A 25,591-nucleotide genomic window follows, 5' to 3' on the forward strand; every position below is an offset into this window, starting at 1 on the left:
CTCATATCAGTGACGTCACAAATGCAGGGCTCACTGTTCTAAGGATGAATAGCCTGAGGTAAGTCAATGAGCTATCACAGAGCTTAGTGGAGGGCCACAGAGTCAGCAATACATGAGTGTTTAGTAAATTGAATATTGTTTTAAATTGAATTGAACTACTAAATTATTTTTTTCTATAAGTAATTGAACACATCAGTGTGTGCTGGTCAAAAAAAACCTTAAAAAGGAAAATATTTTATAAATACTTTTAGAAAATATATAGACATTTTCTAAATCCCATGAGCAAAGGTAAAAAGGTCAAGGGATATAAATTTTATTGATGTATGTATGATCAGTCAGCTTTAAGCATTAAAGTTAATGTATAAGGGTAGGATTGATACTAATCACACTTATGTTTATAAACTTCCCTCTAATAACATATACTCAATCTTAGGGGAGTATACCAGTAAGGTCAGAAGTGGGTTTGGGATAAAGGGTGCAGGGTGGTCAAATGTCACCCTCACTCCCTTTCCGTCAGTGAGGTCTTAAGCAGCAGAACCAGTGATCCACTCTCAGCACCCAAGGTTCTCTGCACCTGAGGCTTAGCCATGTGATTTCTGCTCTGATTGCACTGCCTTTCAGGATCTACTGGATGCCTACTCTTTTCTCTTTGCATAAGGGGATTGCCATTTTCCAAATGTTAGTATAAGCAAAGGAAGAAGACCAAATAAAATGGGTTAGTTTGGCTGCAGTGCTAAATTGCTTTGTGCAAATCATGAAACTTATCTGTGCCTGTTTCACCATTTCTGAAATATTGTCAAACTGGTGTGATACTGAATGGTGATGAGTACAAATGAACTGATGTTTCCAAGAGTCCTTTGAAAATTATTGTATAAATATTTTTAACACTTTAAACATTTATTATTTTCTTGTGCTAACAAAGTTCAAAATCGTTTCTTCAAGCTATGATAGAATTAAAAGTACATTATTATTAGGTATAGTCATCATCCTGTGTAATAGAACACCAAGATTTATTCTTCCTCACTATATCTTTTTACCCATGGTACCCTCTGTAACCACCATTCTACTGTCTACTATGAGAGCGACTTCTTTAGATTCCACGTGAGTGAGAGCACATGGTCTTTTTCTTCCTGTGCCTGGCTTAGTCCAGTGAAACGTGAAACCCATCTCTACTAAATGGGTTAACATACTTACCATAATGTCCTCTAGGCTTATCTATATTGACAAAAATGACGGAAATTCATCCTGTTTTATGACTAAACATTATTTCTCTCTGTGTATGTATAACACTTTATTCATTCTGTAGATGGGCACTTATACACTGTTAGTGAAAATGTAAATTAGTACAATCATTTTCCGCTTCTATAGGAAGAACAGCATGGATGTTTTTCTTTTTCTTTTCTTTTCTTTTGTTTTTGTTTTTTTTTTTTTTTTGAGTCAGAGTCTTGCTCTGTCGCCCTAGTGCAGTGAAGCAATCTCGTCTCACTGTAACTTCCACTTCCCATGTTCAAGCAATTCTCCTGCCTCAGCCTTCTGAGGAGCTGGGACTACAAGTGCGTGCCACCACACCTGGCTAATTTTTTGCGTTTTTAGTAGAAATGGGTTTCACATTTCACTGTGTTAGCCAGGGTGGTCTCAAACTCCTGACCTCATGATCTGCCCTCCTTGGTCTCCCAAAGTGCTGGAATTGCAGGAGTCAGCCATAATACCTGGCCTGGAGGTTTTTCAATAAATTATAAATAGAACTACCATCTGATCCAGCAATCTCACTACTTGTATTTATCAAAAGGAAACAAAATAAGCATGTTGGAAAGATAACCACACTCTCATGTTTATTAAGCAGTATTCACAATAGCCAAAACCATTATTTCTTCTAAGTATTTCTTACTTTACCTTTTTTTCATGTATTTCACCCTAAACTTTTAAAGGATTCATGTCTAGTTTCCAATTTCCAAAACATATGAATCACTGATTATTTGAATATTGCCTTATTTAGATAGTCTGGAAAAACAATTCAATGCATTTTATTTCTTCTCAATCTAATCTTCATATATAAATATATTTATATTTTCTGTTAATTTGCCTTTTATAAAGTATATGACTACACTAATTGTGATCAGCATTTCACTTTGCTAGTGTAAGTGAAGATTAAATTATAAATTATGTTGCACATAAGGAGATAAGCTACTGGGGTTAAGCATCAGAAAAAATTATATGACACATAAATCTCAGATCTTGACTTTAAATGTTTAAGTCAATGTAATGGAAAAACAAGAAAGCAAAATAATGTGGAAATAAACTATGAGCTTGTCAAGCTATCTTTGGAAAAGAGGCAAATGAAAAGTAAAGTATTGAAAATGTTGTGAACCAATTTAATGTACAACATACAAATTACATATTAAAATAGACTGAGCTGAAAAGAGGACTTGTATCTTTAATGTAGGTGAAGTGTTAGTTGAATGTATTGAATAAATGATTTAAAAAATCTGAAAATATAAAATAATTAGTTTGAAAAATATTACTTCATTAAATATTGTTAACATTAGTGAAGTAGACACATAGTCCATTGGCTAAGAGCTTGGAATTTGAGATCAGGCTGGATTACATTTAATCTGTGTCCTGACTCTGATGTACTGTGACACTGAGCCAGCTGTCAAGCCTCTCCAAGCTGTATGGTTATATGTTCCTGTTCTATAAAATTGGGAACATAATAATGTCTGGCATGGAAAAATTTGTTAACTAGTTGTCAGTCAACATATTGTAGGTCCTCAGAGGTACAAAGTGAAAACTTGATTAGCCGTTCCTTGCTTCAGAGAAGGAAAGGTAGAAGTGAGGTGTGTGTTGGGAGGGTAGACACTTTTCAAGTATAACCAGACTTAGAATCTATAGGGTTTATTTGGCTGTGTACCTTTGAAAAATCGTTAAGTATCTTGATTAATTAATTCTTTCTGGACCTTAAGCATGTCTTTCTAGGACTAATGATGGAAACTTGAATTCTTTGTTAAAACATCTGGTGTTCTACAATGCTAAAATGAGGGTGAGAGAAAGAGTATGGACAATTGAACTGTTCCTGAAAATATAGTGGGCGAGATAACCAGGGATAAGCAACAGCAACAATTTCTCAATACAAAAAACCCTGGCTATATAATTTTTAAAAATAAAACAGATAATAAAAACATCAATCTTTTCAAAACCATAGTTTTTTGTGCAAATGTAAAGGATATCTTCAGAGACCAAAATAAAGTGTGACTCAAACCCAGAGAGGTAATGAGTGGTACTGTGGCTGGCTCGAGGGGATCTGCCAATGCTAGTGACTTAGAGCACTTGTTTTTTTCACTCATGTGAAACAAAACCCAAGGACTCAGACAAAGTATGTTGTCAAATCAGAAACAACCAATATAAGGGTAGGGACCATGAATAACTACACTCTCACTGAAAAAAAATAAAACTATCCTAAATAGAAAGGTACTTTGGAAACTTTGTTGTCCTGTCAGAGGTCCTAGAGAGATGGAAACATTCTTCCCTGAGAATTCATAATATTCTGTTCCTCAAGTGAATTGATAGCCCAAAGACTCACTACCTGTAGGCTTAGAAAATGCCACGTAAAAAATTATTTTGGAGAGATCCTAGGTTGGAAGTTACCTTAGGCCCTTCACAGAACCAAGCAAAAATTCTTTCTGAGGGAACACATCAATCAGTTCTTAAAATATCTCCACAAATAAATTGCTGATAAAATGACTGCATAATCAAAAATTATAAAACACACAAAGAAACAAGTGGCATGAGAAACAGCAGTAAATACAACTAGCAGAATCAGACCCACACAGATTTTAATTATTAGAATTATCTATATAGTACATGAAATAATATATGCAAATAAAAAGGAAGTTGAAAATATAAGTGAGGAATGAAAGACTGAACCATTTGAAAATGACCCAAACAGAACTTTTAGGAATAAAAATTTTAAATGTTTGAAATGAAAAGTTCAGTTGTTGGGTTAAAGCACATATCAGACAAAGATAGAGAATATGTTTAATATGTTTTTAAATGTAAGCAAACATTTACTGTATTAAACAGCCACCATAATGATTTCTTTCTGAAAAATAAGCAAGTGTTAATAAAAGTCAAATGGAACTGAAATTCTGGAAAAAAATTACATAAAAGTTGGAAAGGAGGTATGAGAGTTAAATTATCACAAATTTTTTGAATTAGCGGGAGTAGCATGGTGATATTGATTTGTTCAGTTTTGGCAATTTAAGTATGCAGAGTGAAAATTCTAGGACAACATCCTAGTGAATAGAAATCTAGGCCAATATAGAAGAAAAGAAGAAATGAAATGAAAATAAAACCTCAGGGCTGGGTGTGGTATAATCTCAGCACTTTAGCCACTTTATCCCAGCCTGTAATTCCAGCAATTTGGGAGGCTGAGGCAGGCAGATTGCTTGAGCTCAGGAGTTCGAGAACAGACTGGGCAACATGGGCAAACCCTGTCTCTACAAAAACTACAAATGTTATTCAGGCATGGTGGTATGACACACACCCATAGTCCCAGCTTTTTAGGAGGCTGAGGCAGGAGGGTCACTTGAGCCCAGGAGGCAGAGGTTGCAGTGAGCCTAGATTGAGCCACTGCAGTCCAGCCTGGGTGACAGAGAAAGACCCTGTCAAATATAAAACAAAATCTCCATCAATCTGAAAGAAAGCACAAAGAAAAGTTTTGGCAAATGTGGATGTAAAATAAAGTGGTAGAAATAAATTGTGTTAGCACAATTAATGTAATTTTTCTGTTAAAGAGCAAAGATTAACAGGCTAGCTTAAAACATTTTCATCTATATGCTGTGTATTAGTTTTTGACTGCTGCATTACAAGTTACCATAAACTTTACAGCATTAAAAAAGACACATTTGATAGCTCACTGTTCTGTAGGTCAAAAGTCTGTGTGGGCTTCACTGGGTTTTCTACTTACGTTCTTGCAAATTGGAAATCAAGTATTGGCCAGACTTCGCTCTTTCCTGGAGGAGCCAGGGAAGAACCTGATTCCAAGCTCATTCAGCTTGTTGGCAGAATTAATTCCTTTTGCATATAGGGCTGAGATCCCTGTTTCCTTTCTGGAAATAACTCTGGCCATCCTAGGTCTTTTCAAATGGTCTCGTCCATGTCAACAAAGGAGACTATCCCTGCATTGAATCTCTCTCTAGCTTCCAATATCACTGACTTCTACTGCTTTTAAAGGGCACATATGATTAAATTAGGACCTCCCAAAGATCTTTCTTTTGCTACTCATTATAGTCACAGATTCCACCCAGAACTGAAGGGAAGGGAATTACACTAGAGCAAGGGTCATAGGAGGTCATTCTCAGAACTGTATCTCCCATATACTGTCCTCAGAGTCATGTTTAAAATGTAAAGTAACAGAACATTTGTAAGTGAATGCCTAGAAAACATATATCAGGAAAATACGACCTAAAACAAAGTTGATATTGCTATCTAGCAAAATAGACTTTTGTCAGAAAACAAAGCATTTTTAGAATTAAAAAGAGATACTACATAATGAACATGTGACAATTTTAAACTTGTATGTACCATATAGCATACTTTCAAAATTTTTAAAGAATAAATTAGGCTCGATGTGGTGGCTTGTGCCTGTAATCTTAACTATGGGGGAGGCTGAGGCAGTAGGATCACTTGAGGCCAGAAGTCAAGACCAGTCTTTGCAACATAGCAAGACCCTGTCTCTAAAATAAATACATAAATAAATAAATAACTGGGCATGGTGGCACACACTTGCAGTCCAAGCTACTTGGGAGGCAGAGGTGGAAGGATCGCTTGAGCCCAGGAGTTTGAGGCTGCAGTGAGCTATGATTTTTACCACTGCATTCCAGCCTGGGCAACAGAACAAAACCATATCTCTTTCAAACAAAAAAAAAAAAGAAAAGAATAAGTTGACAGAATTTGCTAATTGTTAAATCCACCATTATAGTGCTTATGGTAGAAAAGAAAAGACACTAAAAATGAATAGAGTAAGCATTTAGCATTAAAAATTTAGAAAAACAAAAGAATGGGCAAATCAGTCAAAAATACATTAGGAAGTAAATAAAGATATAAGCAGAATTAATAAAAATAAAGGTACTATAGAGAGGATTAAAATATATAAAATTTGTTATCTGAAAAGCTAATAAAACTAACAAATATAAGATTAATCAAGATTAAAAGAGTACAAATGAACCATGTGAAAAAAATAAACTATCAACAGAGGTGCAGCAGAGATCAGATATAACCATACGCTTCAATATAGAAAAAATCTCAGAAAAGTAAAATGAAAGCATCTCACATATGTAATTATATCTGATATATTAACAAAATGCAGAAAATGAAATGGTTTGACTAAAACAGTTTTACTTGGTGTAATCTTAAAAATATGTCCAAAAGAAAATATTTCACTTATATTTAAAATAAAAGTATTTGACTTTATTTTTAGACACTGAATGCTAAGTAGGATTTCTTTTTACAACAGTACGCATTTAAGTTATTGCTTTTAAATTTCAAAGTTTTCTATTATGAATATCACTCAAACACTCAGTCCATAACATTATATCTGTTTTCAAGTGACAATAAAATAATAGAAACAATGCTTACACAAACTTATAAGCCATGTTACAGGATAGTTCCCTTACTTTTTAATCTCTCGAATTCTGAAAATGGTTATGGTTATGTCAGATGGTTGACTTATCAGTCTTTTCTTGGACTTGCCATTTCCTAACATTAGAAACAAACATCAAGCCAATTGAAGTTATCTTCCCCGCACTAGCCTACAGATTTGGGTTTGTCACCATACAGAGTTGGCTTAACCATTTTGATAAATGATATTATGCAAACAATATGGCAGGCTACCAGTGGTGTTGGACCTGGGAGACAGAGGCAAGTCCTTAGACTCCATGATTAGGGATAGCATGTAGTAGACATTTTATTTAGAAAACTGGAATACTGAGAATCTTTAAGATAAGATTTATTTTCCTTTTGAGAAAATATTTGCTTTTTTGTGTTCCAAGGGCTCCTTTGTGGATAATATTTTTTGTGATCACATTTCTGAAAACATCCTTTTTTTTTTCTATTAGCCCTCCATCCATGTATACATTTTCAAAATCATTATATTATGGTATATTGTTCATAATTACCTTCTCTAGTAATGATCAGTTATCCATGTTAAGAAAGAGAGAAGTTATGCACCCTGAAGGCTACTGATTCTTTCAGGCAAAAATAAATGCTCAACTATATAATATTGGGCTAATATTGTTTGATAATTTAGCCACCCATAAGGAATAGCATGCCAGAAGAAGGTGTAAATTTTTTTTTCTGCTGGCGTATTGCTCAGCACAACTAGTGATAATTCTCATTTTTTTCAATTTATTCTAAATTACAATTCAATGTGATAGAAAGCAAATCATACTGTGGCACATCATATTTATTTTGTATTTGTTAGCACAATTTTTGAAACTCTGCAGAACTTGCCTGGAAATATACTTTTTGATTGTGTATATTTCTGTATTTAGATGACTCTAGTGTCTTTCTCTAAATGTTTCTATATTCTGAGACATGCACAATTTCCTTACTTAATAATAAAACAGTCTATCACTCATTGTAAATCAGCAGGGATCCAGCAATAAGGTGCAATATATCACAAAAGCAGTGCAGGCTATCATTGGAGATAATAAGCAGGCTCATTAATATTTATGCATTATGAAATCCTGGTTGTGCTTCTAAATAGCTGTAGAATACATTCCAGGTTTAATGTTCATCAGTAGATGTTTACCAGTGATTTTAAGATACTTCTTGTGGCAATTTGTTCAAGTCATCACTATGTGATTTAAGAAACTTTCATCCACAGTTTCCATTTACTTAATTGTGTTCTTGGCTAATGTTCCTCAGTGAGTATGCATAATCCTTTCTGGTTAGCCTTTGGGCTGTTCTTTGTCTCAGTTGGAAGTGATGTTGTAAGATGGATTATATACGTATATCTGTGTATGTGATGTTCTGTGAATGGTTGGAACAGGAAGGGCAGCAAAAGGAGGGCAAAGCTACATACATATGTACTGTACAGTACAGTATTTCCATAGTGTCAAAAACATGAAATTTAGGCTTTGTTTCCATCTCATAGTCATTTAAGACAGTGCATAAGAAAATAATGCTATGCTACAATGGATGCAAAATTACCAACAAAGCAGGGCCACAACATAGGATGCTTTTATTGACTGTTCCATAAGAAAAGTTAGGACCTCAAATAATAAATGAGAAAAATTAACCAGAAACTTTTTACCTGTCATGATGATGTTGGGTTTATTACTGTTGTTAACATTCTGCACAAATAAGATGGATGCACACCCAAAATTTGTTCAGACATTGGGATTGATGATGTCGGATTTACCCTAAAAGGGTATAAAAACATTTATCTTGTAAGTAATGAGGCTTTTTCAGAAGAGCATGGAGGCTCCCAAGCAATTCTGAAAATGACTGGATCTAGAGCCAAGAAAGGCAACTGGCTTGGGATTTTTATGGTGTACTTGGGGTGAAGCCAGGGTGGAGGTTTCCATACATGGTTTAAACTTCCTGTTGGTACCAAAGGAAGGGGCACCATAGTTTCCTTATCAGCTTTGTCAAGTGTCAGGCAGGAAGAAAAGAAGGAGGGGTGAGGCTTAAAAGTTGTAAGCAGTCAAATATTTTTTAAAAATTGAGTCATTTTTCATACTACAGTTATGATGATGTTGAAAGAAACTTTGGGAAATATGACTGCAGTGCATTTAGAACTTTATATCAATATGCTCAGAAGCAGAGAAGTAAAGTGAACAACTTGAAGTTGGAGCCCTATTGTTCACCTCGCCCCCTCTCTAATTTAAATTTTGATATTTTCTGGTTGGTAACCAATGTCTCATAACTCCTAGTCAGTGCTCGTGTCCTTCACCATGATAAAGAGCTTTCCTCTTGGCCTGTGTATGTGAAGATGTTCTCATTTTGATGTTGCCTTTGGCTATGGGTAAATCAATATTTCCTGAACCATATTCCATGGCCAAGAAAAGTTCTCAAACATTTAATCTGCTTTTACAAATTAAAAGAAATGTAGTATGTTTCCATCCTGTCACTGAATGAACCACCATAGGAAATTTCAAAGCATATGTTAAATTATGGGTTTCTTTAATATTGAAAGCTTGGCATGTATTGGCTATGCATGCTGAGAAAGTACCAAATACTTGCTTATAATTTCAGCTAAAGAATTATTCCTGATGTGAACCACTATATGACCATAATATACTGACCAACATATGACCACAATTTCTTCAATGAAATTGAATAAAATGATATCAACCAAGTCAGGAAAATAATATTTCAGTGATGGAGCAATTCTTTCCTAATTGCCTCAATTAACTTTCTTAGTTGTACAAGGAACTAAAAGAATGTTGGCCATGATAACAATTATACCAGGACATTTATCCAAGTATTTAAAAAATAATTAGGGAAATCTATGAAAATCCTGTTTCTGGTGGCATGTTTTGCTGCAATTTTCATGGGATGGGAGACACTACCAATGTGAGACCATGGTATTACTATTATCTTCAAGAGAAGAGATGAAAATTCTACCTAATAAATGCTGTTAAAGAATACTTAGCATTCTATTTATGAAATACTTTTCATGTTTCATTTATGTCATAAAGGTAGGTTGTCAGATAAACCAAATGTTTACGATACATACTGAATATTAAACAAAGCCTTCTTCAAAATTATATCTCAAAAGAGCTGAAACAGTTTTATGTTCAGATTCCTACAGAATCTCATATTACATTTATTTTATTTTGAACAAAGTTGTATTTGCAGAAGACATTAATAGAAAACATTGTTAATTAAAAACTGGCTTTGAATGTTATTAGGTCATCTGATGGATACAGTTAAAAAAGGTAACAAGTCTATCACAGATATACTAATTATTTTGGGTGATATATGCTCAAAATTGCCAAAAATCTGTGTCATTGTAAATGAGCCTCTTACCACTTTAAATAACAATTCAGAAATTTTGTTTTAAAATAGAGAGGTTTTGGCACTCAACCAAAAGAACACAGAGAACAAGAATCAAATATGCTAACTTTATATTAAGACTAAGTGACATATCTAACTCTGAATCACAGTCTGTAATGGAGGGTTCCCGAATGCTAACAGTCAACTATGTTTCGAGACAATGAAAAGAGAAAACATAATGGTTACTGATCAATGCAAAGATGGTAAAGGACAGTTCTTCAAAACTGTCATACCTTTTTATTTCCTTTATGATACACACAAAAAGGTATGATGGTTCTTTGATGCCTAGTTTGTTGAACGTTTTTAACAGGAAGAGATGTTGAATTTTATCAAAAGCCATTTCTGCATCTTTTGAGGTGATCATGTGGTCACTTTTTAATTCTGTTCGTGTGATCCAATAAATGGATTTATTCTTCAAGGTAGGTGCCAGACTCTGAAAGCCCTGGCACAATGCAGGTAGGGTGCGCTGGCTGAGTGAGTCTTGCCACCTTTCAACATGAGCCTCTTGGATACAGCAAGTCCAGAAAAAAACTCACATCATTCATATGTCAAACAGTCCCAAAGGAACAAGCATAAGAATTTTGTTGCTAAGAAGAGAAGAGGAAGAAAATAATAGGAAAATCCACCACCTGACCTCAAACTACACTACAAACCTACAGTAACCACAACAGCATAATATTGGTACAAAAACAAACAGAGACTAATGGATCAGGTTAGAGAACCTAGAAATAAATCCATACACATACAACCATCTGATCTTCAACAAAATTGATAATAATAAGCAATGGAGAAGGGACTCCCTATTCAATAAATGGTGCTGGGATAACTGGCTAGCCATATGCAAGAGAATGAAACTGGCCCCTTCCTTTCACCATACACAAAAATCAACTCAAGATGGAGTAAATACTTAAATGTAAGATCTAAAACTATAAAAACCCTGGAAAAAAATCTAGGAAACATAATTCTGAACATAGGCATTGACCACAATTTTATGAAGTCCCCGCAAGCAATTGCAACAAAAACAAAAATTGTCATGTGAGACCTAATTAAACAAAAGAGCTTCTGCCCAGCAAAAGAAACTATCAACAGAGTAAATGAACAACCTACATGATATGATTTGGCTATGTGCCCACCCAAATTTCACCTTGAATTATAATAATCCCCACATGTCAAGGAGGTGCCTTGGGGTTAATTTAATCATAAGGGCAGTTTCTTCCATGCTGTTCTTGTGGTAGTGAATAAATTGCACGAGATCTAATGGTTTTATAAATGGGAGTTCCCCTGCACATGCTTTCTTGTTTGTTATTATGTAAGTCGTGCTTTTGCTTCTCCTTTGCCTTCTGCCATGATTGTGAGGCCTCTCCAGCCATGTGGAACTGTGAGTCCATAGCCTCTTCCTTTATAAATTAACCAATCTCAGGTATGTCTTTATTAGCAGTAGGAGAACAGGTGAATACACTACAGAATAGGACAAAATATTTGCAAACTATCCATCTGACAAAGGTCTAATAGCCAGAATGTATAGGGAACTTAAATAAATCAACAAGCAAAAAACAAATAATCCCATTGAAAAATGGGCAAAAGACACGAACAGACACTTATCAAAAAAAGACATACATATGGCGAACAAGCATAAGAAAAAAAATGCTCAACATGACTAATCATTAGAGAAGTGCAAATCAAACCACAATGAGATACCATCTCACACCAGTTAAAATGGCTATTATTAAAAAAAAAATGACAGATGCCAGCTATGTTGCAGAGAAAAATGATTGCTTATACCTTGCTGGTGGGAGTGTAAATGAGTTCAGCCACTGTGAAAAGCCGTTTGGAGATTTCACAAAGCACTTAAAATAGAACTACTATTTGACCTACCAATCCTATTACTTGGCATATGCCTACAGGATATAAATTGTTGTACCATAAAGGCAAATGGACAGGGATGTTTATTATAGCACTATTCACAATAGCAAAGATGTGAAATCAACCTAAATGCCTATCAGTGGTGGACTGGATAAAGAAAATATAGTAAAGTACTATGCAGCCATAAAAAATAATGAAATCGTGTCCTTTGCAGCAACATGGATGCAGCTAGAGACCATTATCCTAAGCAAATTAATAAAGGACTAGAAAACCAAATACTGCACATTCTCACTTATAAGTGGGAGCTAAATATTGAATATACAGAGGCACAATGATGGGAACAACAGACACAAGGGGATACTTGAGTGGGGAGAGTGAGAGGAGGGTGTGGATTAAAAACCTACCTATCAGATGCTATGCTCACTACCTGGGTCATGAAATCTTTTGTACACCAAACTCTAGTGATACACAATCTACCCATGCAACAAACCTGCACATGTACTCCCTGAACCTAAAATAAACAGCTGAAAAAATTTTTAAAAAGGCATGATGGAGACTAAAGCAAGAGGAAACTATCTAAACAGCTTTATCTGTGCTGATACTGAGTGATGTGAATATATTGTTATGCAGAAAGAAACACAATGACATACCATCAAATACAATTTTATCTATTATGTTCATTAATATTCTTTATGTATATGCTTATGTATTGACAGACTAACACTTGTTTATCATAAATGATACCCCACTCTTGGTGGCACTACATAGCCATAGTTATTTTTATATTTTGGCCTAGTATCCCTAATCAATGAATATTTTACACAAATATCACATGCTTAGCATACAACTATATCAAATATAACTTTAGATATAGCATATGTACTATCTGCATGGGAATTAGCTTGTAATCAGGCTAAGAAGATAAGACTGGCAAAACTAGAGAATCATACAAAATGTCAGTTAATACTCAGTTATGTCACACAAATATTTTATGAAGCCTTAGACGACTGCAGCCCTTAGTAACCCCGTTTCCTTTGATTTTTCACAATTATAGACTGTATCATACTTTAACATTAAATTATGTCTTTATCGTTTTCTAATAGGTCAGTGTGTGGTAGTCTTATCTTTATAGAAACAAGTCCTTTGACTCTAAATTCATTTGTGTAATGTGTTACTGATATGAAGCAAAGTGATTGGATAGAAATCTCAGATACGAACAATAACACACCCATAATTATTATATCACCTGCTAATATATATGTACTGTGTGATCATAGATGATTAATAAGAAACCAAGACACAGAGGTGTCAATTACCTTGCCCTAAATCAAAAAAAGAAGACTACTAAGAGATAAATTTGGTGTTAGAACCCAGGCAGGCTGGCTCTGGAAATAGCGTACATAATGGTATAATAGGTGTGCGACCTTACTCTGTTATTTAACCTCATTGACTTCTCTTCCTCCCTTGCTGAAAGGTGGAAAATAATGACTTATTGTACAAAGTTGCTGTGATGGTTAATAAGAAAAATCCATTAAGACCTTCGTAATCTATGAAGCTGTATAATAAATGTGAAGTATAATTGTCATCATTGCTATTTTCATGCTGTTATTACCTGGCACCACATAGGCTCAACTCACAGAGAAGCAAAGATTTCACCTATATTCCTGTAGAGATAAAAGTTTTACAATCATTTACTGACTTTTAAACCTCAAAATGCATGTTTTTGCTCAGGTTGCACAATATCTGCGTTCTAAAATAAGTTGTATTCTACTGAAAAAGATGATCTGACAAGCCATGATGTGGTGAGTGCCATAATGAGGTTCTGATAGACCTAGTAGAGAGGAAAGAGGAAGGGAAGGATTGTGAGACTCAAAGAGTTAAGCAAATTTCTCCCAGCATAGAAAGACTTGCAATTTCAAATTCTAATACCTGCCTGTGAGAGAAGCATTCACAGGTTTTGTGTATTAATGCTACACAGAAACCTCGTTGCATTGTCTTTAGTCTCCCTTTCCTGCATCTTTTCCCACAAAGGCTGTCCTTGACCAACACCAGAAATGAATTTGATTTCTCTAATGCAGGACGTAATTGGATTTTTCTTTATGGAATGCATCCCTTTAATGACTGTCTCTGCTTCTGCCAATTTAGCTGCAAGTGACCTGACATTGATCTGATGATATGACTTAAAGAGTTGGAGCTGGAGGTGACAGAGATCAGCTGCCTGGCATCAGAAAGAATGTTTTTTGCTTCATCTCGCCATTTTCCTGAGAAAATGCTTTATTCTAGAATGTCATTTTTATAAAACATGCAGCTGTAATAATTGGTCATACAGCAGCAGATTGCCTCCTTCTAGAAAACATAATAAGCATTTCCCAGAAAATGCCCTGGAGAAAACATTGAAAATTAAATAAAACCCACCCAGTAATCATTCTGTCCCTTGGAAATATTTATTACCGTGTTGATTCTTTCTGGAACAGAATAAATATTGCTGAAGAGAATTAATTAAATCTTTTAAAAGTCTGGTGTAACAAGAAATATTTATCTACATACTTATCCATGTAACCTTTAGGTTTTGTTAAAATATTTGACACTAGACCTGTAAGTAAAGAAGGTTATAAAGGAAAAGTGGCTTTCCTCAAGAGGAGTTATGATATAGAACTCTTTTTATACCTAAGAGTACATGAGATTTAAATTTCTCTATTTTCACTTTTATTCTTTTTTTCAGTAAAATGTAATTCACTTGATTAATGATTAATTTTTGTCTTTTCGTCTTCCCTTTACTCATTTTTATAAGTGCCATGAATCATTTTGATGGAAAATACAATCCATGGGTATTAGTTTGAGTGAGAAAATATAATCCTGTAATTTTAAAGGATCAAGAAGAAAATATACAGATGAAAAAACCATCAATTAACTAGTTTCCTTTTAAAAATAAGTAAAAAATGTTTTCCTTTTTGAATTCTTAATATGAGTTGCATTCACATTTATAAAGTGAAAGTTTAAATAAATGAACTGAAAGTTTACATTAAAACCACGCATGATTGTTGAATCTTTTTTGATTCAACAATGAAGCCACATCATGTAAAATTATTGTAGGCCATAAGTTAAATAGAGCCTACATAAATCTGTAGTGTTACTCAGTGAAGGGGAATGGACTAACTCTGGTTCACACCAACCAAGAGAATCTTGGGAACTCTATTCCTAGAAATGACATTTAGAAATAATATAAAGAATTAAATCAGATCTTTCCTGGAAACTAGGCTCCTTATCCACCATTCTGATTGTGTCACCTAAGTAACCATGTGAAGCATTGACATGCCAGTGAATGTTTCCAGAGACCATTTTTGGATGCCCCTGCTTGAGAATGGATGTGCCTTCCACAGGAAGTCCAGTACTATTGAAGGGGTCACTAATCTAAAAGGACTCTCCACTGAATCACAATCTTTCATCATAAACGATTAAATATCACCCATTTCAAGGCTACTGCTGAAAGCTACACTTAAATGCAATGATAAAGGTTTAAGGGCAAGAGAAAAAATTATTTTAGTGGGTGATGAAAATATTCCCTTATTCAATGCAGTAAATCTCATTTCATTTCTGTTTTCTTAATTTGAATCTATCTTGTCTGGGTTTGAACATTAGTTAAAATCAAAATAGTGGAATAATGTTCTCTTCTCTTGAAGGAAAGGCTGGAAATGGGAAAAATGTGTGCATGTATAACATACACACACATTTATGTAACACTTTAAGGAAATTTATTCTAGATCCCCTTTGGATTTTTTAAATACCTTTCTAATAGATTAACTATTTATAATACTTTGGGCTTCTGCTGAAACCATTATGTGATGTGGTTAATGAGCAATGTACTTTGTTAATGGATCTTTAAAAACTGGCATTTATATCTTAATTTATGTTATCATTTCTTCTTTGAGCAAATATTTTGGCCTAGTATATAAAAATCTTTTTGACATTAGGAGGGATATAAAGATCTTCACTGTCAATTTCAAAGCCTAGTGAAGAGAGAAAAAAGTATATAAGTAAGTAAAAGAGAAGTTAGAAAGTGATACATGACATGAGAAGGATGGGTCAAGAACCACAAGGTTTCTATAAGTTGGGGAGAACAGTGAAGACATCACAATAGTAATATGACTTAGGCCTCAGAAGATGGGCAGAATCTGTGCAGGTGGGGAAAAGAGGAAGAACATTTTTAGATGAAGGCATAGAATTGCGGACGAGAGAATGCTAGCTAATTAGAATAAATATGCCATAAAACTGGGTACAAGTACTTTACCACACATATACTTGAAGAAGTAAGGAAGAGAAAAGGAGGAGATAATATTTTGATTAATAATGTCACTAAAAATCTAGACATCAGGACATACTTCAATTCAGAGTTTCTGATTTAGACAAACTTTAAAAGAATATAGTATTTTGTTACATATGCTTCGTTTCTGTGGTGATTTTAATATTGAAAGATACCTGCTTATATAAGGTAATCTTAATTTTTAAAAAATCGTAATATCTAACATGTTGAGTGACTTTACATGTTTATTCAGTATGTACAGTCAAATAAACTATTAAAGTTTTTAATTGAATGAAGTATATCCTAATTTTTATTTCTGCATATATTATAATGTTAAAATGTACACTTATTTTATTCTCAATAGAATATAAATTGTAGGCTTATAGCTAAATCTGATTTTAAGATTTCTGAACATGCTAAATAAGTTTCTTTCATTGCTTCAGGTCACTGATATGATGCTTCAGGACAAACCTTATCCTGACTGGGGAAAATCAGCAAGAGCTTTCTGGAAGAAAGGAAATGTTAGGATCACTTTATTCTGGTAAGAAATTGTTTCACTTATTTATTTCTGCATTGCCTCATTCACTTTAGTGAATCCTTTAGGATTTGAGGTGGGTGTAATTTTCCTTAGAGATATAGAATTCTATCTAAGGGGAAATTTTTGGTGATTACTATGCTCCATTAAAACCAGCATCCTTGAGCAGTGGTTTGTAGTTCTCTTGGAAGAAGTCCTTCACACCCTTTGTTAGTTGTATTCCTGGGTATTTTATTCTCTTTGTAGCAATTGTGAATGGGAGTTCACTCATGATTTGGCTCTCTGGCTGTTATTGGTGTATAGGAATGCTTGTGATTTCTGCACATTGATTTTGTATCCTGAGACTTTGCTGAGGTTGCCTATCTGCTAAAGGAGATTTTGGACTGAGACGATGGGGTCTTCTAAATATATAGTCATGTCAAATGCAAATAGAGACCATTTGACTTCCTCTTTTCCCAATTGAATACCTTTATTTCTTTTTCTTGCCTAATTGCTCTAGCTAGAATTTCCAATACTATATTGAATAGGAATGGCGAGAGAGGGCATCCTTGTCCAGTGCCAGTTTTCAAAGGGAATGCTTCCAGAGTTTGCCCATTCAGTATGATATTGGCTGTGGGTTTGTTGTAAATAGCTTTTATTATTTTGAGATACGTTCCATTGATACCTAGCTTATTGAGGGTTGTTAGCATAAAGGGCTGTTGAATTTTTTCGAAGGTCTTCTCTGCATCTATTGAGATGATCATGTGGTTTTTGTCTTTGATTCTGTTTATGTGACGGATTACGTTTATAGATTTGCGTGTGTTGAACCAGCCTTGCATCCCCAGGAGGAAGCCTACTTGATCGTGATGGATAAGCCTTTTCATGTGCTGTTGCATTCAGTTTGGCAGTATTTTATTAAAGATTTTTGCATCTATGTTCATCATGGATGTTGGCCTGAAGTTTTCTTTTTTAGTTTTGTCTCTGCCAGGTTTTGTTATCAGGGTGATGTGCGTCTCATAAAATGAGTTAGGGAGGATTCCCTCTTTTAGTATTGTTTGGAATAGTTTCAAAAGGAATGGTACCAGCTCCTCTTTGTACCTCTGGTAGACAAAGAAAATGTGGCACATATATACCAGGGAATACTATGCAGCCATAAAAAGGTTGAGCTCATTTCCTTTGTAGGGACATGGATGAATCTGGAAACCATCATTCTCAGCAAACTGACACAAGAACAGAAAAGCAAGCACCACATGTTCTCACTCATAGGCAGGTGTTGAACAATGAGAACACATGGGCACAGGGAGGGGAATGTCACACAGTGGGGTCTGTTGGGTGTTGGGAGCTAGGAGAGGGACATCAGGGAGTGGGGAGGTTGGGGAGGGATACTTTTGGGAGAAATGCCTGATGTAGATGACAGGGGGATGGAGACAGCAAACCACCATGGCATGTGTGTACCTATGCAACAATCCTACAAGATCTGCACATGTACCCCAGTACTTGAAGTACAATTTTAAAAAATTAGCCTAATTATTTTATGAATTAATTTCTTTTTATATATTGTTGTATATTCATATTTATAAAAGAGAAGTTTTGCTAATATAGCAGTACACTTAAGATTTGACCAGAGGTGGGTATTTGACTCAGCAAAAAGAAGCTGTAATTTTCACCAGTAAAATCTGATATATAAAACTGTCTCCTGTAAATACTAAATTGCCTAGTATATTTGACAGGATATGATTTTGCTCTGAGAAGTGATACAGAAAAGGAGCCTCTTTATAAATCACATCTGCTACATTGGCATTTCTTCTTTATGTAATTTCCTTTAGCGCTCCAGCCCAATCCTTGCAATTAGAAAACAATCCATGTCTTATGGAACTTTGTGGAGTCACCGTTATTTATGTGTATGTGAACAAGTTCAAACAAAAAGGAATGGAGAGGCAGCAAGATGGACACTTTCACATGGCTGTGGCACACTCCCCAAGCACAGTGATTCCACGTGGTATAATAGACAATGGAATAATTATATAATCCCATGAAAAGTTATATAAACTAACACTTATAAATGTTCTACAGCATTTCCCCCTTATCTATGGTTTTGTTTTCCATGGTTTCAGTTAGCCTTGGTTGACTATAGTCTGAAAATATTAAATGGAATATTCCAGAAATAAACCATAACTAAGTTTTGAATTGTGCGCTGTTCTGAGTAGTGTGATGAAGACTCATATCCTGCCAGGACATCAATCATCTCTTTCTCTAGCGTCTATCCATGATGCCTATGCTACCTGCCCTTAAGTTACTTAGTAGCTATCTCACTTACCAGATCTATTGTCAAGGTATTGCAGTGCTGTGTTCAAGTGATCCTTATTTTAGTTAGAGCCGGTCCCCAAGCACAAAAGTAGTGATGCTGGCAATTTGGGGATAAGCAGAAGAGAAGCCATATGGCTTCCTTTAAGTGAAAAGGTGAAAGTTCTCTACTTAATAAGGAAAGAAAAAAATCATGCAGTGAGGTTTAAATATCGTATGCTGAGAAATATAGTAAGAACGGATCTTCTATACCTGCAATTGTAAAGAAGGAAAAATAAGTTCGTGCGTAGGATATATAGGGTTTGACACTATCCAGGACTTCAAGCATCCACTGAAGGTCTTGGAACACATGCCAAGCAGATAAGGGGGGACTACTGTAATTGATTGTAGCTGGTGTTGGTATATATTATCCTGTACATACCTGCCTTTTGAAACAGAAGAGGAAAAAAAATCTGTTTATTCTTGGATTTAATTCTGGAGGTTGATTTTTTTTTTTTAATGCAAAAGCTACACAAATCATAGAAACTAAGTACTTGAGGAAAATATACATTCTATGTTATCTTTTGTGCTTTAGCATTATCCATTAAATGTTGCTGGAGATATACGACATTTTGAACTCAATTCTTAACAGGTAAACAAAAGTGGATTTTTTCAATATTGTTATGAAAATGAATATGATTTTTTAGATGTATATTCACACCTTATTTTCATGTGTGGACTATTTTTATGGTACTATTTAACCTCCATCTTTTTTCCTATTTGTAAACTTCCCATATAGCTTTTCTGAATAATATATAATTTAATGATTATAGGAAATATTTATTGATAGTATGTTTTGCTTGAGGCACTAGGCCAAAGACTTTACATCCGATATCTTTATTTATTTAATCATAACAATCCTGTAAGATAGGTGCTATTGTTATAGGCGTAGGTCTCTGACTCCAGAGTCCTAGTTTTTAATTACACTAGGACTGCCTCCAGGAGAACAAAGGATACATCAGTGTGCCAATTTCCAAATGATTAATGTTAATTCTTTTTTAGGTAGGGTGTTAAAGAGGAACATACAATTCTTGGGAGCCCTCTTCCCTACCAAATTCTCTACAGGGTTTTTAAAAATCAGAATTTGAAAGGAGATAAACTATTATCAAAAGTATTTATAGATGGTGTCTCTTAAAACAATATCTATTTATTATATTTACACATGTTTCTTATTAGTGTACTGATATGGTCTTGCTCTATGTCCCCACCTAAATCTCATCTTGAATTGTAGTTCCCATATTCCCCACTTGTCATGGGAGATACCCACTGGGAGGTAATTTAATCATTGGAGATTGTTGCCCTTTTGCTGTTTTCCTGATAGTGAGTGAGTTCTCACAAGCTCTGAAGGTTTTACAAGGGGCTTTTCCCCCTTCATTTGGCACTTCTTTCTCCTGCTGCCATGTGAAGAAGGATGTTTGTTTCCCTTTTGGCTGTAATTGTATGTTTTCTGAAGCTTTCCCAGCCATGTGGAACTGTGAGTCAATTAAAACTCTTTTCTTTATAAATTACCCAATCTCAGATATTTCGTCACAGCAGCATGACAACGGATTTCATGTACCTTCAAAGGCAGGTGATTGATGACTGTTATCTACTAGTTATCAAGGTCCCATGTATACTATTTGCAAGGGTAAGCCATGCATAGAATAATCTACAGGCCCCTGTGATTGTTGTCATTAGCTGTTCTTAATCATGATTGCTGTTTCAGAGGAGAGAGATCCATGCTAGATTTTTCCTGAAGCAGCTTACTATGTTTTTTTCTTTGAACATTATTACTTAGGTCTATATATCACCAATCTCTTACCAACTTTTTTTTTTTTCTTGAGACAAGAGTCTCTCTCTGTTGCCCAGGCTGGAGTGCAGTGATGCAATCTCAGCTCACTGCAGCCTCTGCCTCCTGGGTTCTAGCAACTCTCCTGCCTCAGCGTCCCCAGTAGCTGGGGTTACAGGCATGTGTCACCATGCCAGGCTATCTTTTTTTGTGTGTGTGTTTGCTTTTAGTAGAGACAGGGTTTTGCCATGTTGACAAGGCAGGTCTTGAACTCCTGACCAAGGGTGATCCGCCCACCTCGGCCTCCCAAAGTGCTGGGGTTACAGGCATGAGCCACCGTGCCCAGCCTCAAATGGGTTTATTTTTAGCATCTGTGATAACATAGCTCATTGGGTATTCTAAAGAATAGTTGAAATGTTGTAAAAATGATAATTTAATTACTCACTGGCAAATAATATTCTTAAATAGAGAGCAAACTAAAATTCACACTTTGTTTCTGTAAAATTATTAATAATTAGGCAATATGTTAGAAAGATTGTTTTCACTGTTATATTTCAAAAGTAGTATTTTAAATCATTACATAAGCTAACTGAAGAACAATTTAAATGCCACTTTAAATTTTTTTCCATTTTATCCATTTCTATACATTCAGATTATCTTCACAACAATATTCATGGTTTTAAAAAAGGAAAATCTGATGGAAAAAGTTGAATATAGAAATGATGTGGGAAGTGAAGAAATCTTCCTTTTTGTTCATACTTTTCACATAAAAGGGATTTAGCAAGTAAAAAGGGCATTTGGTGTTTTGTTTTGTTTTGTTTTTTAGCCCTAGGAGATAAAATACAGACCTCATTGGCAAGGTTTTAGATTAAATAAAACACAGTATTTACATACTTTGTGTTGCCTACTCAAAAAGGAGTATTTTCTTTTGATTTTGTTTTAGTTAAGGAAAAAGAGATTAGTGTGAAAAAAAAAGTATGCTGGAGAAAAAAAAATGCAAAGGAAATCTTTCTTAACTTGCAGTATGACTATACATGGCAGTTTGAGCAGTACAATATGCAATTTTGTTCTGAGAAATGTACCTCTTACCTACTTGTAGCTGCTTTAACTCACAAACGCCTGTCAGAAACTGTATTGTTTGCAGCTGTGCAGCTGAGTTCTTCCTTAATTTTCAGTGATAGGTGTCTCTGTGTCGAAGAAAATGGTTCCTATTTCTTTCTGCAATTTTGCAAAGATGAGGCTGCTGTAGCACCTGGGCTTTCATATTGTAGGGGAGACTAAATACTGGCTATATTTGAAATGGGAAAGGGTGGAATATTTATAGATCTCTTCCAAAGCCCTTTTCCTAGACTTTTGGATAATTAAAAAAAGTAAAGATCTAAGAATCTAAATGCTATGTGAATACCTTATGCTCTTCTATTTTTCAGAGACACTACCAACAACCATTTTCACTGACTTGTGTCTGAAGTAAAAGAACAGCTACATAAAGAACAAGTAATATGATATTCATGTTAGCTTCTATCCCCCTGATTTGTGTACTCTCTAGAGACACAATTTGTGTGCTTTTGAAGGGAAGCATTTTAGGATGATATTTCCAAAAGGCTTAGCTTTAAAAAAAAATAAGGCAAAACAGACTTCTATGATTAGTAGAGGAATTGGTGGAAAAAGGGATTGAGAGATCTAATGGTCATTAGGGCTCCACAATTACTCCGGTTCTTCACCTTCCAGACATATAAGAGGATTTCACCTTTCTGCCCCCTCTGATTACATAACTTGCTTTGACCAAGGCAAATGTGAATAAAAGTGGCATGTGCCATATCTAAGTGGAAACATTTAATATTCAGTGAGATGAACTGAAAGGAGCTCTTTTCTCATAACAATTGTGGAAGCTTGTGTCTAGCTGGAGCCCTTGTCATTTAGATTTCCTGAATGACCAGGGTAAAATAAGCATTCTTGATAACACTGCAGACTTGTAGTTTGAGTGAGAAACAATCCACTGACGTTTAAGCACTGTTCGATACTGTAGCATAAAAATAACCCATTCTGATGTTTGCAGAAAATCATCCCTAGAAATGGGGTGCTGCCATAACAGAAAGCTGAATTTTGTATATTAAGGGCTGGGCAGCAAACCGCAAGGAAATTGATGCTGGAAACTGGAGTATTATTGTGGCAAGTATTATAGTCTTTGAGTATTATAGTGGCAAAGCAGTTGGTAAAAACTGTGGTCTGTGATGACTTGGAAGCTCCAGGAGAAACCGGAAAGCAAAATGTTCATGGTGTGTTGCCGTGTGTGTCTGTGTACAGCAGCTGTGTACTCTGTTCCATTCTGATTTATAGAAAGGATTGTTTTATGTTTTCTCTTTTGGATGAGCAATGTGGTATATTTTTTAAAGTACTTTCTCTACCAGTGAAATGGTTTGGATAGGGTATCTTTTAACTATAATTACCTTAATTCTTAACTGGGAAACAAATGTAGCAGCTGTTAATTTTCCTGCTTTGAATATCACAGTTATTAAAGTCTAACAAAAGGAACTTAGTTGTTTACCTCTGACCAGACAAGAGTAAATCAACAAATTATTATTATCTTAATATACATTAAATATGGTATGGAGAGTAACATCATAATAATAATAATAATACAGTAAGTTAATAAGAAAGACCTAAGAATCAGGGGAAATGTCAGGCACAAGAGTTTTGGTAACAGTATTAGTAACTGATAGTTTCACGTCCTCCACACAGAAACTCATGTATCATTATTAAGTGACAGTGAATTATTAATGTTTTATGAGCCATGGTTCAAAACTAAGGGAGGTGGAGCATGCAGGGGAGGGTCTATCTGAGAGAATTTGAGACCTGTGACAGTCCCCATTGATGAGCAATCTCTTCCTGGGATTAGACTGCTGCCATCGCCCAGATCCAGCCTGAATTCCCCTCAGCAGTGCTGGTTACGTAGTGCCAGCTCTTGTTTTCAGAATATCTTTTTTCTTTATTTCCCCTGCTGTCCAGAGCTCCTTTTGTGCCTTCTTTCTAGAATAAGGGATAAATGCATTAGCTGTATTGAAGGTTGTCATGGTTTGATGTTTGTTTTCATACCCGGGAAGTTTTCTGACAAACTAGAGGTAGAATCTATAGGCAGGTGTCACAGGTCAGATGAGTCAATCTCTCAGTTCCTTCTCACAAAGGTTAAATAAAACCTGATTATAATGGCTTGACATATGAGTGACTCATATTCCAGAAACCAAAGAGGAACCAGTGTTTTTATGTGTAAGCTGGACAAAGCTTTGCTATTAAATCAGAGAAAAATATGTGCTTACCTTATTTAGATATTTGTTCATATTTATATCTTTCAATTGTGTTAGGCCTTCTACTGAGAATGCAATAGTGAACAAGAAACATAAACCCTGATAAACAAAGAGGCAACAATTGTTTAAAAGTACTAGCAAACCAGGCTGAGCACGGTGGCTCACGCCCATAATCCCTGCATTTTCAAAGGCCAAGGCTAGTGGATCACTTGAGTTCAGGAGTTCGAGACCAGCCCGACCAACATGGTGAAACTCCAACTCTACTAAAAATACAAAAATTGGCTGGGCATGGGTGCACACCTGCAGCTACTCGGGAGGCTGAGGTAGGAGAATCGCTTGAACCTGGGATGCGGAGGTTGCAGTGAGCCGAGATGGTGCCACTTTACTCCAGCCTGGGTGACAGAATAGGACTCCATCTCAAAAAAAAAAAAAAAAAAAAAAAAAAAAAAAAAAAACCAGTAAACCAAATTTAAGAGCACATTAAAAAGATCATGACCATGACCAATTGGGATTCGTCTCTGAGATACAAGGGTGATTCAACATATGCAAATCAATTAATGTAATTATGCCACATTACATTAACAGCATGAAGAATAAAAACCAATTATCCCCATAGGTACAGAAAAAGCATCTGACAAAATTCAACATATTTTCATGATAAAAACTCTACAAACTTGGTATAGAAGAATGTAAGTCAACATGATAAAGGTCATACATGAAAAGCCTACAGCTAACATCACACTCAATGGTAAAAAACTGAAAGCTTTTCCTCTGAACATGGCAAGGATGCCCACTCTCCCTGCTTATTTTCAACATAGTACTTAAAGCCTTAGAGCAATTAGGCAAGAAAAGAGAAACAAACAAGTCCGAATTGGTTGCACCCAAATATAGAAAGACATTTAACCTATCAGACATATGAGGCTTATTATCTATCAGTCATTCCCTCTCTGCTGAAATATCTTTATAATTCTATTCTAGAGCAACTGTCATTAATGGAGTGCTTCCTGTGTTCCTGGTACTGGGCTTGGAACACAAACAATGAAACACAATCATTGTTTCATTTAATCTACACTGACAATCTACATGGTTAATATCATTATTAGCTGTATTTTAAAGACAAAAACCTGCTGTGTAAGTTGCATAGCTAGTGAACCTGGGATGCACTGAATGGCTTCAGTTATTCTAAGATTTTAAGATACTTAACATATTTTAAAATGATTAGTCATATTTTCAACAAAGGTATTTACTATAACCCTTTCTTTCTCCTTGCAAGTGGATTTGGGTTGTGTAAAGAAAGATAAAATATCCAAGAAACCCTTGGAGTTTATCTTCTTATGTTCTATTACCCTTGTATTATTGACAAAGAAATTGAAACAAAAATAAGTGACTTGTCTAAGATCACAAAATTAAAGTTCCTGTGGCATTAAAGACCCAGGGCTTCT

General features: G+C 35.1%; 1 protein-coding gene across 4 annotated transcripts in view; it reads left to right on the top strand.

Moving 5' to 3' along the window:
* Positions 1–25,591, top strand: part of TMEM117 (transmembrane protein 117) — a 536,937-nt gene that overhangs the window by 333,531 nt on the left and 177,815 nt on the right. For all 4 annotated transcript variants that reach the window (XM_032248373.1, XM_032248370.1, XM_032248371.1 and 1 more), the window contains one exon: positions 16,666–16,763. In XM_032248373.1, the coding sequence (XP_032104264.1) occupies positions 16,666–16,763 (98 nt within the window). The remainder of the gene's footprint in view (positions 1–16,665; positions 16,764–25,591) is intronic.

This window comes from Sapajus apella, unplaced genomic scaffold (genome assembly GCF_009761245.1).
Source record: "Sapajus apella isolate SASKATOON/1434 unplaced genomic scaffold, GSC_monkey_1.0 scaffold66, whole genome shotgun sequence".
Classification (NCBI taxonomy): Eukaryota; Metazoa; Chordata; class Mammalia; order Primates; family Cebidae; genus Sapajus; species Sapajus apella.